The sequence below is a fragment of the Triticum aestivum genome, chromosome 7A, assembly GCF_018294505.1.
Source record: "Triticum aestivum cultivar Chinese Spring chromosome 7A, IWGSC CS RefSeq v2.1, whole genome shotgun sequence".
NCBI classification, from domain to species: Eukaryota; Viridiplantae; Streptophyta; class Magnoliopsida; order Poales; family Poaceae; genus Triticum; species Triticum aestivum.
In genome coordinates, this window is record NC_057812.1 from 71,403,323 (window position 1) to 71,415,468 (window position 12,146).

At 45.7% G+C, this 12,146-nt stretch overlaps 1 protein-coding gene across 1 annotated transcript; it reads right to left on the bottom strand.

Annotated features, from left to right (window-relative positions):
* Nucleotides 1-501: 501 nt before the first annotated feature.
* On the bottom strand, nucleotides 502-7,678 carry LOC123148660 (mitogen-activated protein kinase 1). Its single transcript, XM_044568146.1, has 6 exons — nucleotides 7,295-7,678; nucleotides 7,078-7,207; nucleotides 3,426-3,563; nucleotides 1,966-2,298; nucleotides 1,587-1,767; nucleotides 502-1,042 (listed from the first exon to the last, which is right to left on the bottom strand). Exons 1-6 carry the CDS (start codon nucleotides 7,531-7,533, stop codon nucleotides 873-875), a joined length of 1,191 nt encoding a protein of 396 aa, XP_044424081.1. The 5' UTR covers nucleotides 7,534-7,678; the 3' UTR covers nucleotides 502-872.
* Between the last annotated feature and the right edge of the window lie 4,468 nt (nucleotides 7,679-12,146).

Below are 12,146 nucleotides of genomic sequence, written 5' to 3' on the forward strand. Positions count from 1 at the left end.
TCTCCAAGGAATGAGATTGAGAACTGCTCCAGACTGCTTTCGCTTCCTCGTATATTCTTTAAGCAGAAGGAAAAAAATCCACATAAAACAACAAACACAAGCACAAGAATCCATATGCTACGCGGAAATTTGACCACCACAGCTCTTGTCATCTAATATTGTTGAGAGTTTCATACTAATATTGTTGAGAGATTCTGCTGGAAATAACTGCTGCATAACTACTGACTAAAACATAAGAAATCTACAGCAATGCTGTATTGCAAAAACCTTGGCGCCCACAGCAGCCAACCATATAACTCGCCTGCTTTCCCTCTCTCGGCTTTTCATTAGGCACATCCCAGATACTTATTTTTTGTGACGTAATACATATTTCAATCAAACTGGTGATCTAGAAATGCACAAGAGCCTTGTAAACCCAGAGAATAGGGTGACAACTCTTAAATAGGGCTACAACTTCAAACAGCAACCACTAAATCACGGTCAGTCCGCATTCAAACACAATATTCCAATCAGTCAGTCGGAGTTCATTAACCAGGACAACATTACATAATCCATAATCCACCACAATGTAAAAATCTCATGACGGCCACAGAAATTAGGCAGCCATCGTTCACGGACTATCGCATCTTACGGAAAATGCTGAAACATCTTCAAGCAGAAGGGGAAAAAATCCACATAAAACAACATACACAAGCACAAGAATCCATAGGCTACACGGAAATTTGACCACCACAGCTCTTGTCATCTACCCTTAACACGCCATCTCCTTTTGATTCTCTGGGTGAGGCAATTATTTACAGCTAGCGACATTTTATGGCGGCAGGAGGACCGAAAACTTTCCATATGAATGAAGCCGATCAAAGGAACTCCACCTACTGGTAATCAGGGTTGAACGCGATGCCCTCTTGGTGGATTAGATCTTTCATTTGTTCTTCTGACAATGCATGCTGCTCGAAGTCAAAGCTGAAGGGCATCGTGCAGACTGGCTCATCACTTATGTCATGCAGCGATGCCAAGTAAGGATGCGCAAGTGCGCCTTCAACTGACCAAAAAATAAAGGAACAATCAGTAACTATCGATCAATAACTGACCAAAGAAAGTAAAGGATGAATCTTGGAGACGGATATTTTGCAGTCAAAACTATGGATTGTCAACTATAGCAACACCACCCAACAGGCAACAATGATTACTTTAGCATTCCCACTTCAAACTAATGCACTTTGCATACCTACAGAGAGTATGGACACATTCCTACCCACTTGGGCTGTAAATCCAGCCCGGATAGTCCATATATTTAACTGTGTGATCTTCCCAATTTAATTACTTTTTTCCATTTGAATGGAGGAAATGATGTTAGCTAATGATATATAAAACGAAACACTAGGATGGCATACCCAGATGAGATTCCAGGTACTAATATTTAACAAATGGAGCAAGTTCTAAATTAAACTATTCATGATACCGAAAAAAAAAAGACGGCTCTTTTTATCTTGCTGTTTGGAACATAAGATCGTCAGTCAAGCAACAATAAATCCCAGCAGATGGACGCGGATGGTTAAATCACTAGAACACATGCCAGAACTTGCCTGTTATTCTCTGTCTAGGATCGAAAGTCAGCATCTTTTCAACCAAGTCAATTGCTGAAGGGTGAACATGTGGAAACTTCTCAGATAATGATTGCCTTGCATGACGGGGAAGTTGGCGGATATATCTTCTTGCATTTTCATTTACAAAATCCAAATCAGCCTCATTTGGTGTTCCAATGAGCTGCAACAAGGAAATACCACAAGGGAATTGAAAATGAATTAATGTGCACCAGAAAAGTACTTATTATATATACCAGTCAAGTGCTTAAATACCTCTACTTCGAGAAAAAAACTATGATCATACTAGATATGCTAAAACAGGACCACACAACATGATTTAAATTCGATATAAAAGAAGTTCATAGGGGACTATCTAAACCTCCATTAGTAGACGTAGCTGATGGACATGGTCTCTTCCTGGAAACAAAGGTTTCCGGTCCATCAGTTCCATAAATATACAGCCCACAGACCACACATCAATTGCTGCAGTGTATTCGGAGGAGTTCAACAAAAGCTCTGGTGCCCTGTACCATCTTGTCACAACATACTCGGTCATAAAATCAGTTTCTGAGGTGGTACGAGCAAGCCCAAAATCGCAAATTTTTAGGTCACAGTTTGCATTCAAAAGAAGATTGCTAGGCTTCAAGTCTCGGTGGAGAACATTTGCTGAATGTATATACTTCAAGCCACGAAGGATCTGATAAAGGAAATACTGCACAAGGAAAAATTACACAAAACATCCACATCAGATTAAGTACAATTTCTGAGAACAAGACAGAAGTTTGGGGATTGAAAAGAAACTAGAAAGAACAAGATCAACGGAAGAGAAACGTGACCACTCCAGAAAACCACTGATTTCTCACGTGTGATTTAGCGTCAATTCTTTATGCTAGAAACCCCCAAGTATGCACTGACAGTACAGGCATATTATTTATAGGAAACAGTTTTTCCATGGAACTTTTCCACCAAGGATTATCCGATGGTATTTGCGAAAGTAGAACATGATTTTATATCAGCAAGCATGGTATTGTTAGCAAAAGAGACCACTCTGATATATAGAAAGCACTTCTATTTAGGAAACATCCCTTAGCAATGATGCATGGCTGTGTTTGACAAAGGATAGAAAAAAGAATTGCTAGCATTAAGTAGTATACTGATGTGTCAGCGCTAAGCATGTACTCCCTCCATCCCAAAATAAGTGACTCAACATTGTACTAGCTTTAGTACAAAGTTAGTAGAAATTTGAGTCACTTATTTTGGAACGGAGAGAGTACTATATGTGATGAACTTGTTCAACTGCTCCCTTTGTTCGACCGAATGTTCAGAGGGGTGCATTGAATGTTTCTAATATGTCGTATCCTTTCTAAGAGGTGTAATACAGTAAGGTACTTATTCAATGTCAGTATATTACAGTTCACCTATGTCAGAGTGCTAATCCAATATATCTACAGTCATCAAATATATCCCTATAATTCCACCACAAAGGTCAATTTTTATACTATACACCAGGCAAACTTATTTAGGGCACGTAGTCCTAGACTAGCAAAGTAGCAAGATGATTCAGGCTGAGCAGAAAAAGAATTGACTTGCTTTAGTTATTACTCATTAGCTCCCTGCTCCCAGAATACTAATATCTTACAGAAGTATGTACGAGCTGAGGCAGAAAATAATAATGAAACAGATAATTGACAGTATAATGTACTCGGGGAATCAGATGAAATGAGATACTAGAGAAAAGAATTTCTATAGACAAACAATAATATAATTAGATAAGCAAACTTATCCTACAAAGGGGGTATGAGAAGGTTTTACTTCTATATCGAAATAAATAATAAGTACCTGGCAGTGCTCCTCCGATAAAGCTTGATTTGAGCGAATAATTTGATGCAGGTCGGTGTCCATCAATTCATATGCAATATAGACATCATTAAATGCAGTCCTTTGTGCAGGAGGTATAATATCCCTTATTGCAACAATCTGCATAAGAAATGTCCTCTTGTAAGAAACATATTTTGTAGCATTAATTCATAAAAAAAAGGGCAGCCCGGTGCATGTAACTCCCGCTTGCGCAGGGTCCGACCACTTTGGGTCTATGGTGCGCAGCCTTTCCCTACATTTCTGTAAGAGGCTGTTTCCAGGACTTGAACCCGTGACCTCATGGTCACAAGGCAGCAGCTTTATTACTGCACCAAGGCTCCCCTTCGTAGCATTAATTCATACTTAAAAAAAATCTTCCAAAAAGGCAATAACTATGGTTAGCAGCAACAGGGCCACATGCCTTACATAATGTCTAGTTTTTACATCTTGCACAAAAAACGCATACACCAAGACAATACAATTTGACATATCTGTACTTTCTTTCGATGGCTTGAGTCAACTTTATATTTCATCTTGAATGCATATCAACTTTATATTTGACATATCTTGCATCTTGAATGAATTGAAATAGTCAACAGGTCATGGAAAGCTTAAGAACACATACACTTCATATAACTTATGTTTTCTATGGTTACAGCTGACAATCTGTACGTTCTTTCGATGGCTTGAGTCAACTTTATATTTCATCTTGAATGCATTGAAATAATCAACAAGCCGTGGAAAGCTGATGAACACATACACTTCACTTAACTATGTTGGCTACAGTTACAGCTGAACTAAGTTGCGTGGAAACTTCTAAAATTCTACCAAGTTAACATTTCCATTTCAAACTCGTTTCTGGATACTACAAACCCAACATTTGTTAGAGCTGAGATGCACCCAGTGACATTTTGATGAGTTGTTGGCTTCTTTTTTAGGTTAAACATGTTTTTTGAAGATATATTATTCTACAACAACAGCACCACAGAAGTAAATTGGCATCATATTATTAACACAATCATAGCAATATTCTATTATTTTTCACCAAAAAGATAACAGAATTATGGTGTCCAGAAAATGAGTGAAATGAATAGTCATTATTAAGAATCTGCAGCTAGTAGTACTTCTCACAGCATCATATGAAATATAATTCAAAGATGCCGGTGCCGATGATGACAACCTAATTTATTTATTTATTTTGCTTGTTTGAAGAGTGAAGGGTGTAACCTTGCACATTTCTGGCTGCCTTTTGTAGCAGTGCAAATACCACAAATTTTACGCATTCAAAATTTAAAGCAGTAGAAGGCATAAATACTTGGCATGGGAGCCAGAATAGAGCAATTCTGGAGCTTTCCAATTTTTATTTGTTGTTAGCCTCTGTTTTTATGTTGCATTGTGAACCATCTTCAAAACCCTTGTAACTAACTTGAACACAATGCAGCACTATACCAGCTGCATATGTTCCCACATGACACATGAGCAGTATAGGAAGTTCTGACCACTTCTTACTGCTTAGAGAGTGGATATGACCAGTCATTGCTGCTTCGAGCATGGATATGCCGAGTACAACCAAGAGTCAGGGTATGTATGTATAAAATACAACAAACAAGATACAAGATACAAGTAGGTAGCTAGCATAGATGAAACAAGTGCATCACCCAAGTAGCTGCATTAAGCCGAATGTTACTTGGTTTAGGAGGTAAACAACATGCAATTTCTAGCTGCACATGTTCCCTTGTGAAAAAAAGAACTGATTTGCAATTTTCCAGAATGGAGGGGAAATTTTGATGTGCATTGTGCGATAATATGTGTACTAACAAAAACTAGTGCATAGATGCATTTTTGTACACATACTTTTGTACAGGACTACAGGTAGATCTACAAGACTGTTTCTTTTTCCGAAAATTTGCAAATGTAATTCTCTGTGCTTTTGGGACCTGGAGGGGGAACTAAATTCGTGTCAGCAAACAAAGAGGCTTTTCCCTTACATAAACTATGGCTTCTAATATAGCTATTGGAATACAGGGTCTCCAAATCTTTATGGCTTTATTATGTAGCTCATCCTTTTTGGGGGTTGACATGGAGAATAATAATGAATAAGACAGCATCATACAGTTATGGTATGGAATGTATTGGACATAAATAGCTGACAGGGAACCGTATCACCTGCCATAACTACTATAAAGGCAAATATGTGGCGTAAGTGGTCCTGTGCATTATTTTCCTTTATGGTCAGGATGTTTTCTCCTGTGCTGTGGTTCCATTACCAGGCCTTAAGCCCACTGAAAAGTCCAATTTGCTTCCTGCGAACCCAAGATGAGGTAATGCAGCCGTTGCTCTGTCCGTTCACAAGAGTTAGCTATTGAGCCGCCCACTGGTGCCGCCACGCTGCCCATTTCAGCTTTTGTGCCAGCCACCAACCACCGCCTAATACACCTCTTGTCAGGAATGCTCGTTTGCACCATCAAAAGAAAAAAAAAAAGCAAAGTACAGGATCTCGTAACGGAAAAATTCTGCCTTTATAGTAGCTAGAAGATACAGCAGGTGATACGTTTACGGCTGACAGTGTACAAAGCACGTGTCAACAAGCATTTCCGTTATTAATCAGACCTTGCCTAATCCGATATTTCAGTGCCAACGGTCATAATTGTCTGACGGTCAAACTCCCAAAGAAGTTTGTCTATTCAGGTGTAGCATTAAATCTGAAACCCTAGCTTACGTAGGATACTAGCCAAAACCAGTGTCACTCTGAAAACCTTCCACCAGAATACGCAATCTGCAAATGACGATGCTTGATGAAACAAAGAATACAAAGCCAAAGGGTGCCATTCTCTTCATGCTCGTACTGCTAGCAGATTACTTGACATCACCTAAACTTGAAATCCACACATCTCAGAGCATATGCTGAGGTGTCCAAGGAAGGCTGTCAAGATACAATCCACCTCTAGTGTACTGCGAGCACGGCTATCTTCCCCAAAAAAACATTTTTCCCCCTCAAATACGCGCCAAAACACGAGTCATTTCATATTACAAGAAGAACGCCAAAGCCTTTTAAAGAAGGCACATGAAAAGACCCAAGATGCCTAACTCAGATTTCTCTTACCCAGTTTAGTTATCACAGGACTATGAAATGGAAAGATCCAAGTCCAACATCCTAATAAGAACTTTCAAACAGTAGTAGCCCCCTAGCCTAGGAACTGCGCAATCACTTCCACCACACACCCACTGGATTCGGAGGAGCTAGGCAGCAAAAGGGACACAGGCAGATAGATTGGTCCTGAGGCAGCTTTTGACATCAGCAGAATCTAGCAGTAGGAGCGAGAGCATCATCAAGTGGTGCTGCTCCAGGTGTGCCGAGGAAGAAGAACACAATGAATCGCATCCCAAGAGGTTGTTGGGTTCTTTAAAGGCGCGCCTAGGATTACTAGTCCTGAAGGTCTCGCGCAAACGAGGAAGGAAAAGCCGGCCACGGAGCTGTCGGCGAAGCCAATCATTTGGCGGCGGCTAAAATCTAACCGAACCCATCCACCTGCCGTTCCATTCAATGCAACCAACCAGCACAACCACAAGGAGCATTCAAGGAGATTCTCCGAGAGAGGAAAAAAATGGAGGGAGGGGCGGATCGGGGACTGACATTCTCGTGGTCCATGTGGCGGAGCAGCTTGATCTCCCGCAGCGTGCGCTTGGCGTCGATCTTGTTGTCGAAGGCGTTGGCGATCTTCTTGATGGCCACCTGCTCCCCCGTCTCGGAGTTGAGCGCGGAGCTGCCACGCGCCGGGGGTCAGTGAGTCGGTCAGCCAGCCGGAGATGGAGATGGGGATGGAGGGGAAAGAAAGGGGGAGGGGGCGTACCAGACGATGCCGTAGGCGCCCTTGCCGATGGGGAGGATGGGGGGCTTGTACTTGGCGGTGACCTCGAAGACGTTGCCGAAGATGTTGTACTGGATGAACCTCCCGCCGTGGGTGAGCGTGGCCTGGATGTTGTCCATCGCGCCGCCCGGCGCCGCCCCCGCCGCGGCCGCCGCGGCGGCCGCGGCCGCCCCGGCCTCCGCCATCTCCGAGTCCGGCGGCTGCGCCCCGCCGGCGTCCATCTCCGCCCGGATCGCGCGCGCGGGGGTGCGGGGAGGGGAGGGGAATTCGCTCCCGAGATTTGGTCGCTTTCCGCCTCTTGTTTGTTTAGGTGGTGTGGTAGCTCCCCTTCTCCTCTCTCTCCTTCAGTTTCTGGGCTGGGGAGGGGATGGGATGAGATGGGGGCAGCCGTGCCGGCCTGCGTGGAGACGGGAGATGGCTGGCAGCGCGCGTGCCAGTGGCGAGTGGGAGTGGCCGGCTGCTATGGGAAGGTGCCTTTTTTACTCCAAGTGGGAAAATGGAGGATCATGCCTACCTATGGCCATAAGCTACATACACACTGTGCATCCCTAACCCTAGAAAAGAAAGCTAGGGCCCATCCCTAAGTGCGTTATGATATGTATAAATCCACGAGATGGATGTGGTTGTGGTGGCGGCGGCGGTTGGGGGCTGCGCATCGCCACCGGTGTGATTATGGGTGTGGTGCTGTCGAGGGCGCCTTTTCGACGGTGCCGGCGCTGGCTGGTGTGCTGCCACCTTGTGTCCGTGCGTGGCCGTGTAGGCATTGTCAGGTGTTGTCGGCACGTCATGTGCGGGCGGGTGCGCCTACGCTATTTATAGAGGTAGGATGCGTCGCGGTTTGTTTTTGGTTCGGGTTTCCTGGCACTTATTAGGGTGGCTAGGAGTGGAACACAGTGAAATGGCAGCTTTTCTTGTCCACATCCCTGCTTGACAAGATGTGTGAAATCATCGCCAGTGGGGTGAGGGCTGACAAGGGCTTCATGGAGGTGCACCTCAACCCTATTGCCAAGCAGATCTTTGAGTTATGTGGCACATAGGTGACCTCAACCCAAGTCTACAAGCACCTCGCGAAGTGAAGAGATGGATGTATCCAAGTGTCCAAGCTTAAAGACCTTAGCGGCGCCCCCGTATATAAAGCAGTGAAGGCTCTTTGCTGATTGGGGCAGCGAGCACCGGCTGGGTGGAAAGCAGAGCTTTGAGCTCTGCAAATGCTACGTCAGCTTCAGGAGTCCACTCAAACTTATCAGATTTCTTCATCAGTCGGTAAAGAGGCAATGCCTTTTCATCGAGACAAGAGATAAATCGACTCAAAGCGGGCAACCAGTGAGCTTCTGAACGTCATGCACACGCACAGGACGCGTCATTCGGAGGATTGCACCAACTTTCTTTGGGTTTGCATCGATCCCTCGTTCGGAAACGAGGAAATTGAGTAACTTTCCACCGGGGACTCCGAATGTGCACTTCGACGGATTAAGCTTGATATCATATCTCCTCAGGTTGGCAAAGATTTCAGCGAGGTCAGTCAGCAGGTCGGAACCTTTACGCGACTTAACCACGATGGCATCCATATATGCTTCCACGTTCCGACTGATTTGAGTGAGCAGGCACTTCTGAATCATCCTCATGAATGTGGCACCAGCATTCTTGAGACCGAATGGCATGATAACATAGCAAAAGCACCCGAATGGGGTGATAAAGGCTGTTTTCATTTCATCGGGTCCATACAGTCAGATCTGATGATACCCGGAATATGCATCCAGAAAAGACAAACGCTCACATCCCGCAGTTGAGTCGACAATCTGGTCGATGCGGGGGAGAGGGAAATGATCTTTCGGGCAGGCCCGATTGATATGCTTGAAATCAATGCACATACGAAGTGAATCGTCTTTCTTAGGGACCATGACAACATTGGCGAGCCACTCGGAGTGGTAAATTTCGCGGATGAACTCAGCTGCCAAAAGCCGAGCCACCTCCTCGCCGATTGCCTTTCTCTTCTCCACGGCGGACCGGCGGAGATGCTCTTTAACGGGTTTTGCTTTCGGATCGACTCGCAAATGGTGCTTAGCCAGTCCCCTGGGTACACCCGGCATGTCAGATGGCTTCCATGCAAAGATGTCCCAGTTCTCACGGAGGAACTGGATGAGCGCTTCTTCCTATTTACTGTCGAGTGTTGTTGAGATATGAGTCGGAGCAGCATTAGGATCGGTCGGGTGAATGTGAATTGGCTTTGTTTCATCGGACGACTGAAATGCAGACTCTGAGGCAGGCTTCTTGGCTCGCAACAAATCACTTGGATCTGCATTCTTCTGGTATTCTTGCATTTCTACTGCTGCCATTTGTTCATCAGCAATCTTAAAGCCCTTCTGGAGGCACTCTTCAGCTCTCTGCCGATTACCAGTAACTGTGATCACGCCTCTGGGACCAAGCATCTTCGGTTTAAGGTACATGTAACACGGTCGAGCCATGAAACGAGCATATGCAGGTCTGCCCAGAATAGCATGATAGGCACTTTGAAAATCCACAACTTCAAATGTCAACTTTTCCTTACGGTAATTCTTTGAATCACCGAAAACCACGTCAAGAGTGATCTGGCTGAGTGAATCAGCTTTCTTTCCAGGGATGACTCCGTGGAACCTCATGTTGCTCTCACTAAGCTTGGACATCGGAATGCCCATCCCTCTCAGGGTCTCAGCGTAGAGAATATTCAGACCACTGCCACCATCCATCAATACTTTGGTCAGTCGAGTGCCTCCAACAACTGGGTCGACTACCAACGCTTGCCGCCCTGGAGTGGCAACGCATGCTGGGTGATCGGACTGGTCGAATGTGATTGCAGTTTGTGACCACTTCAAATATGTCATTGTTGCCGGGGCAACCATGTTCACTTCTTTGTTTATGACTTTCAGTCGACTTTTGCTCTCGATGTCAGCAAAAATCAGTAAGGTGGAATTGACATTGGGGAAACCATCCTCCTCCTCCTTGTCTTCATCCTTATCAAATTCCTTCTCTTTCTCACTGGGTTGTTTTTCTCGGAACTGTTGGATAAGGAGTCGACACTGTCGAGTGGTATGCTTGGGGTAAATCAGGTTTCCCTCTTCATCTTTCTTGTTGTGAATATGACAGGGCAAATCTAGCACATCATTTCCTGCTTGATCTTTTACCTTCTTGGGGGTCCAGGGCCCCTTAGGTTTTCCCTTGAATTTTCCTTGGACCACAGCTGCAGTCTCACCAGGACCTGCGGGCTCGGCTTTGCGCTTCTGTTTCCGATTGGAATTACCCCCTCTGGTGTCCTGGACGACTGGTTTTCTCTTGCCACTGCGGAGTCGGTCTTCTTCTTCGCCGTTAGCATGCCGGGTGGCTATTTCCATCATTTGGGTCTGGGTCATATCTCCTGTCCGACCGAACTTCAAGTTAAGCTCCCTATACCGAACGCCCTCCTTGAAGGCGCATACTGCCTGGTGCTGAGACACATTTTCCACTGTGTGATGCAAAGTGGTCCACCTCTGGATGTAATCCCTTAAAGTTTCATTTGGTTTTTGTATGCAATGTTGTAGTTCTGCCAACCCTGCAGGTCATTTGCATGTGCCCTCAAATGTCCTGACAAACACTCGAGCCAACTCTTCCCAACTGAGTATACTGCTTGGAGTCAACCGATTCAGCCATGCTCTGGCCGAACCCTCTAACATCAAAGGAAGATGCTTCATTGACACCTCATCATTACCACCACCAATCTGTATAGCCACTCGGTAATCTTCTAGCCAAGTGTCAGGCTTTGATTCACCGGTAAACTTGCTCACTCCCGTTGCCAACCTGAAGTTGGGGGGAATCTCAGCAGCTCTGATGGCTCTGCTGAAACACTCTGGCCCAGAGACATGAACTCTATTGCCAGTCGGACGATCTTTGTCGAGTCCTTCTCTGTGTGCTCTGTTCCTGTCGACCAGACCTTGAACGAGGATTGACCTCGCATCAAACCCTGGCTCTCTTGGGTTGACCGGGACCCTCTGCTCACCACTACGCAGGTGCCTGTCATCATATTGCCGAGGCATGTATGATCCGCTCCTCGAAGGGGGCGTAGGCACTCGATGGCGATCATCGCGGCCAAGTCGATGATCATACTGCTCGTGATTCTGACCCAAATACTGCTCTTGGCGATGTCCACGTCCCTCACACCGCAGGGGCGATCTTGGGCTGTGAGCCGACTGAACTGTGTCAGCCACCACCGATCTGCTGTGGATCCTGTTGCGAGACTGAGAAACAGCTGTGTTTTGCTCTCCTGCTGCTCGGAGCAGTGCCCTGATCTGCATCAAACCCCTTCCAGCCTTTGATTGAGACAACTAGATCGACAACGCTATTCGGGCCGCAGCTGTAAGATTCTGAATCAAGTGCGGTATACCTGAGGTTCAGGCGGAAACAACTATCGTTGTCGACTGGATTCGGGAATCTGCTGCCAGGTGCGCTCGTCGAGTGAATGTTGAAGGTTCTCCAATCGAGTGCGCTCAGCCAAAGTGGCCAGGTGCGCATCCTCCAAGGCCCGGGCCTCGGCGGTCTCCCCGACGATGGGAGTGTGGAGCGCCTCTACGTTGCGACGATGCAACTCCTCCCTCTGCTACGAAGTGAGGGCTTCAGGATGATATTCCTCATGAACACGCGACGGATCGCCATCGCCGTCGCCGCGACGGAAACTAGGCGGGCTGTGTGGCTTGTTGACCACCAAGACTTCTGCCGCAGGGTCACTGCTATCACACTCAGACAGTGTCTCGACGGATCCATTTGATAGGTCAAACAACCCGTAGAGTGATTCATCGGGCTCGATTGCCGGGACCTGAGGGGTGGC